Genomic DNA, 6,500 nt, shown 5'->3' with positions numbered 1-6,500 from the left:
ATTATTTTTTATTTTAATATTTTGTAATTTAATTATTTTTTAATTTCAATCAATTTATTAAATAATAGAGAATATGAGATGATGAAAAATGGTGATGCCACGTCACTTCTTCAAATCCTAACTTTATATATACGCATATAGATAGACAGATATTTTAAAAGTACACGTTGGCACGAAATTTTATGCCAGCGTACCCAACTCATCCTCATCCCTTAACAACTATTCATGTTCGTAACCGATGATGCGGGACAAAACCATACTGAAGTCTTCACGTTGCGTGTGAAAATGAAATTTGTATTGTGGTTACGTGACAACATTAAAAGCAAAGCCGAATTCATATGGTCAGCAGCTGGTGATCACTGAACAGCGGCAATTACAGCATTAGTCGGCAAGAAGAGCCCACAGAGAGAGAGAGAGAGAGTCAATCCACTTGAGAAGCCGCACTGACTACGATGACTACTAGAAAGAAAAAAAGAAAAGAAGTCCACAAGCAAATGATGAAATTCGAGACTCCTTTAAATCCCAAATTGTCAGACTCATCAACAACAATAGCAATGGCAGAGATCATGACCTCTGAATTCCAAGGCCTCGTCTCTTTCACATCCATTTGTATTATCATAAACACGAAAAGGAAAAAATCCCCACCACCAACAACATCAAATGGTGCATTGAAAATGGCCAAAATGCAATGCAAGTAGCATAACAAATAACAAGAAGAATGAAAAGAAAGAAAGAAATTAAAGAACCACTTCGCTATTGTGTTCTGTAAAGTGTAGAGTTGACTCCAAAAGTGCAAAGCATTTACACACTGCTAAAATGATCGTGACTCTCGTGGTCTTTCTTCAGTCTCTTGCCTTCATCAATCAATCAGTGTGCAAAATTTGGTTGCTGTCTCCCTGTCTGTCTTTGTCTATTCTATCTATCTTCTTAGACTTTCATTAATGGTTTCGGTTCATGGGTTGTGTTTATTTTTCTCTCCAGGTTTTTAGGCTTTATGACTCTGTTGGATAACTGTCATTTTATCTTTCATTTATTTAGCTTTGGCTCCATTCTTGTTCATTTATAGCTCTCACTTATGCAATCCACTTCACTTCACTTTCTTCTGAGGCCTTTGCTTGTTGAATTGCTTAGTTAGAATCTTTAGCTTATATCTTAAGGTTTTGGGTTCAATTCAATGGTCACTTGACATGGAATTTAAACTTTCCTCATGTGCCTGCATTATTAGTGTTGAAGTCTGGTTTTGGTATTACTAATCTTGTCATTCACACTTAGGAAGTTAGGAATAATCTTTAATCTTCTAAAAAGTTTAATTTTTTCTTTAAGATTTTATCCCATTTAATGATTTTTTGAGTCATAAATGGCTAGACAGGGGATTTCATCACATACCCAGAAGCTGTTTTACTTTGCATTGATATTTTGTTTTAGTAACGTCTCAGTAACATCTTTAACGGAAGAGGGTGTTTCCCTTTTGGAGTTTAAAGCTTCCCTTATCGACCCTAGCAACAATCTTGAGAGCTGGAATTCATCAGACATGACTCCATGCAATTGGATTGGTGTAGAGTGTACCGATTTTAAGGTAACTTCTGTTGATCTCCATGGCCTTAACTTGTCTGGTATTTTATCTCCTCGCATTTGTGATCTTCCTCGATTAGTTGAGTTCAATATTTCCATGAATTTTATCACTGGTTCCATTCCTACAGACCTTGCTAACTGTAGTAGTTTAGAGATTCTTGACCTTTGCACGAATAGGCTTCATGGGGTAATACCATTCCAGCTGTTCTTCATTAACACTCTTAGAAAGCTTTATTTGTGTGAGAACTACATTTTTGGTGAAATTCCTGAGGAGATAGGAAATTTAACTTCACTAGAAGAACTAGTAATCTATAGTAATAATCTCACCAGTGCAATTCCTGCATCGATTAGTAAGTTGAGGCAGCTTAGAGTTATCAGGGCAGGCCATAATTCCCTTTCTGGTCCAATACCACCGGAAATCAGTGAGTGTGAGAGCTTAGAGGTTTTGGGGTTGGCACAAAATAGTTTAGAAGGTTTTCTACCAAGTGAGCTTGAGAAACTTAAGAATCTTACTGATTTGATCCTTTGGCAAAACCATTTGTCTGGTGAGATGCCTCCCACAATTGGAAATATCCGAAGTCTTGAGTTGCTTGCCTTGCATGAAAATTCTTTTAGTGGAGGGCTACCAAAAGAGCTTGGGAAGTTGTCCCGGCTAAAAAAATTGTACATTTACACCAATGAGTTGAATGGTACCATTCCTCACGAACTAGGGAACTGTACAAGTGCTGTCGAGATAGATCTTTCTGAAAATCAGTTGACTGGGTTCATCCCGAGAGAGTTGGGTCTGATTCCTAATCTCTGCTTGCTTCAACTATTTGAAAACATGCTTCAGGGAAGCATTCCTAGAGAGCTTGGTCAGTTGACACAACTTCATAAATTGGACTTGTCCATAAATAATCTGACGGGTACAATTCCTTTGGAGTTTCAGAACCTTACATATCTGGTGGATTTGCAACTTTTTGATAATCATCTCGAGGGAACTATCCCGCCTCACATTGGGGTCAACAGTCACCTCTCAGTACTTGACATGTCTATGAATAATCTTGATGGTAGCATACCTCCGCATCTTTGCATGTATCAGAAACTGATATTTTTGAGCCTTGGATCAAACAGATTGTCTGGAAACATTCCTCCTGGTCTAAAAACCTGCAAGTCTCTTATGCAGCTAATGCTAGGACAAAACCAGCTGACAGGAAGTCTTCCTATTGAGTTTTATAATCTTCAAAACCTCTCTGCTCTGGAACTTTATCAGAACCGATTCTCTGGACTAATACCCCCAGAGATTGGCAAACTTCGGAATTTAGAGAGGTTGCATTTGTCAGAAAACTATTTCGTTGGGTACATACCTTCTGAGGTCGGAAATCTGGAGCACCTCGTCACATTTAACATTTCTTCAAATAGCCTCTCTGGGACTATCCCCCATGAATTGGGAAATTGTGTAAATCTCCAGAGGCTTGATCTCAGTAGAAACCAGTTCACTGGCTCTGCTCCAGAAGAACTTGGACAGCTAGTGAATCTGGAACTCCTGAAGCTTTCTGACAACAAATTAACAGGAGCAATTCCAAGTTCCTTAGGAGGTCTGGCCCGACTCACAGAGTTACAAATGGGGGGAAACATTTTTTCTGGCAGCATTCCTGTTGCCTTGGGCCAGCTTACAGCTCTCCAGATTGCACTCAACATTTCCCATAATAATCTATCTGGTGTGATTCCTTATGAGTTGGGGAACTTGCAGATGTTGGAAGATCTCTACTTGGATGATAATCAGCTTACTGGTGAAATTCCTGCATCAATGGGTGAGCAGATGAGCCTCCTGGTCTGCAACCTTTCAAACAACAACCTGGTGGGAACAGTACCAAATACCACTGTATTTCGAAGGATAGATTCCTCAAATTTTGCTGGAAATAGGGGCTTGTGCATGCTAGGGTCAGATTGTCATCAACTGATGCCCCCTTCTCACACTCCTAAAAAAAACTGGATAAAAGGGGGTTCCACCAAGGAGAAATTAGTAAGCATCATTTCCGTCATTGTTGGGTTAATCTCTTTGTCTTTTATCATAGGCATTTCTTGGGCTATGAAGTGCCGCAAGCCTGCATTTGTTCCACTGGAAGAACAGAAAAATCCTGAAGTTATAGATAACTATTACTTCCCCAAGGAAGGCTTTAAATACCACAATCTTTTGGAAGCGACTGGCAATTTTTCAGAAAGTGCTGTTATAGGAAGGGGAGCTTGTGGCACTGTATACAAGGCTACTCTGGCTAATGGTGAGGTGATTGCCGTCAAGAAGATCAAGTTGCGTGGTGAAGGAGCAACTGCTGACAACAGTTTCCTTGCGGAGATATCAACCCTCGGAAAGATTAGACACCGTAATATTGTGAAACTCTTTGGCTTCTGCTACCACCAGGACTCTAATCTTCTCCTTTACGAGTACATGGAAAATGGAAGTCTCGGAGAACAGCTTCATGGTAATAAGCAAACATGTTTGCTGGACTGGGATGCTCGATATAGAATTGCTCTTGGGGCAGCAGAGGGTCTGTGCTATCTTCATTATGATTGTAGGCCTCACATCATTCACCGGGATATAAAGTCAAACAACATTTTATTGGATGAAGAATTTCAAGCTCATGTCGGAGACTTTGGCTTGGCCAAGTTAATTGACTTGCCCTACTCAAAATCCATGTCTGCAATTGCAGGTTCATATGGCTACATTGCCCCAGGTAACATCGTCATCTTACCTCCCTCTCCCCCTAATTTTCTCTCAAACTTAATTTCCCTGGTAATTTCTCTGTGAAGAATTCTCTTTTGTTGTGTAATTCTCTCAGTTAAAATGCTGTATACATCTTCAAATTTGGTGAACTTCATTTTCCTTGCAGTTGATTTATTTATATCTTTCATATAGAATTTAGACAAAGAACTGGGCCAATATCTTAACTGGGTGCAAATGATGTGTATTCTATAACGCATTTCATGCTGCAAAATTTATGTAATTGCCTCAAATACAAAGATGATTGTCAAAACAAACATACATTATTCACTATTTTACATAGTATTTGGCAGTTCTAACATGAAAATTGCTTGATTTTCATTGCAGAGTATGCTTACACAATGAAAGTGACAGAGAAGTGTGACATCTACAGTTTTGGGGTTGTTCTGTTGGAACTAATAACTGGGAAGTCTCCTGTTCAATCTCTAGAGCTGGGAGGTGATCTTGTCACTTGGGTGAGAAGATCAATTCATGAAATGGTGCCCACCTCGGAATTATTTGACAAAAGGTTGGATCTGAGTGCAAAAAGGACAGTTGAGGAGATGACATTATTTCTGAAGATTGCATTGTTCTGCAGCAGCACTTCACCGCTTAATAGGCCAACTATGAGAGAGGTCATTGCAATGATGATTGATGCTAGGCAGTCTGTGAGTGATTACCCGTCTTCGCCAACATCAGAAACTCCTTTAGAAGCAGATGCTTCTTCTAGAGGTTAGAAAAATGATTTCTTCATCTAGTTACATCCTCTGATCTTGATTAGACATAGCAAACAGCATTCATATCATAACACAACGTAGAGCGCCTTGCATTGTTGATTAGTCATTTTGCTGTTGGTGACTATATTATCAAACAAAGAACTAAAAGCAGTACACATAATTTCAGATTCTATTGCACCGTAAGCTCCATTCTGTCGTCAAAAGAGAGTGGTGCGTAAAGCTCGGAGACCAGAATCATATTTACTGAGCTCTGCCAGATTCACTCAGGATTGTGCAACTGTTCAAGACCATAAAATATATGCTCTCATCTTCTTCGTACCGATTGCATTCTTTGGGATGTCTCAGTTTGACCTTATGAGGTAGTAACTCATAGATTATGCAAAGTGAATTAATTGTTCTGATTTTATCTGGAATCTAGCTCAAGTTTCTTGTTGTATATCCCTAAGCTAATTTAAAAACAATTTGAAAGTCCTATTTTCCAAATTATTGCTCTAATCCAAATTGTTTCCCATGGAGAAGTTTATGAAATGCTCCAATGCATTTAGCAATTTCTAGTTATAGATACGGACATTAGCCCTCACAGCCGTACAAAATACACATTGATTTCACTTTATTATTGTTTCTTGTGATAAACTCAGCCAATAAAAACGTTATATTGAAGTTCTCTCGTTCACTGATTTCTTAAAATGTAGAGATATATTTGTTATTCCAGTTTATGAATTTTATGAATATTTTTATTTTTTTAATTTTTCTACAGGCGAGCGAAGCACAAATTAATTTTGAGTGAAGCTATTGGCACCCCTTCATTATTCTTATAAAATCCTATTTCAAATAAAATTACAGTTAAGGGACAAAGAAGAATTAAACACATATTGAATTTTTTTTCCAACACATTTCTTACATTCATAATCAATCGCATTTTTTTTTAATTTTCTACCTATTACTTCTTATCTAACTAAAATAAATTGTACAAATTTGGAACAATCTATATTTTATTTTCCTGTTTCTTATTGATTAAACATTTTTGCACTTAAAATTACTTTCAAACTACAATCTAAAAAATGTGTTATTCAAGCTAATGATTTCATAGAAAACTTTATCACCTAGACAACTTTTTAATTTGTATGTAGAACAACAATAAATTTATGGAAGAAATGAAAAATAGCACAATCCTACTTTGAGTTTTAAATAAAAAAAATTAAATGAAAAACAAGAAGAGTGTCTTTGAAAAAAAAAAGAGAGATTTTTGGAAATAAAATAAATATAATTGAAAAAGGAGTTTCATGAAGAGATCATTAGAGGGGGTGCCAATAGTCCAACTTTTAATTTTTTGCCCTACTTTTTCTAATATTCGAATTCATGTAGCTAACTAAACAAAGTTACTTGAAAACTATTCAGATGAGAGTATTCTATTTTAAGAATTATATACAGACCATTCGGCCATAGCTAGG

At 37.2% G+C, this 6,500-nt stretch overlaps 1 protein-coding gene across 1 annotated transcript; it reads left to right on the top strand.

The window, feature by feature from the left end:
- Positions 1–299: 299 nt before the first annotated feature.
- Positions 300–5,577, top strand: LOC102630756 (leucine-rich repeat receptor-like serine/threonine-protein kinase At1g17230). Its single transcript, XM_006477951.4, has 3 exons — positions 300–4,286; positions 4,661–5,044; positions 5,216–5,577. Exons 1-3 carry the CDS (start codon positions 1,358–1,360, stop codon positions 5,230–5,232), a joined length of 3,330 nt encoding a protein of 1,109 aa, XP_006478014.2. The 5' UTR covers positions 300–1,357; the 3' UTR covers positions 5,233–5,577.
- Positions 5,578–6,500: the final 923 nt, after the last annotated feature.

The sequence above is a fragment of the Citrus sinensis genome, chromosome 3, assembly GCF_022201045.2.
Source record: "Citrus sinensis cultivar Valencia sweet orange chromosome 3, DVS_A1.0, whole genome shotgun sequence".
Lineage (NCBI taxonomy): Eukaryota > Viridiplantae > Streptophyta > Magnoliopsida > Sapindales > Rutaceae > Citrus > Citrus sinensis.
The sequence above is the reverse complement of the archived record's forward strand: the minus strand, read 5'-3'. Positions and strand labels throughout refer to the sequence as shown.

Bases quoted from the DNA above. Each gene is read 5' to 3' on its own strand.
- LOC102630756 (XM_006477951.4), top strand. From the start codon at position 1,358: ATGGCTAGACAGGGGATTTCATCACATACCCAGAAGCTGTTTTACTTT. The intron at 4,287-4,660 runs GTAACATCGTCA...TTTTCATTGCAG, and splicing joins ATATGGCTACATTGCCCCAG to AGTATGCTTACACAATGAAA.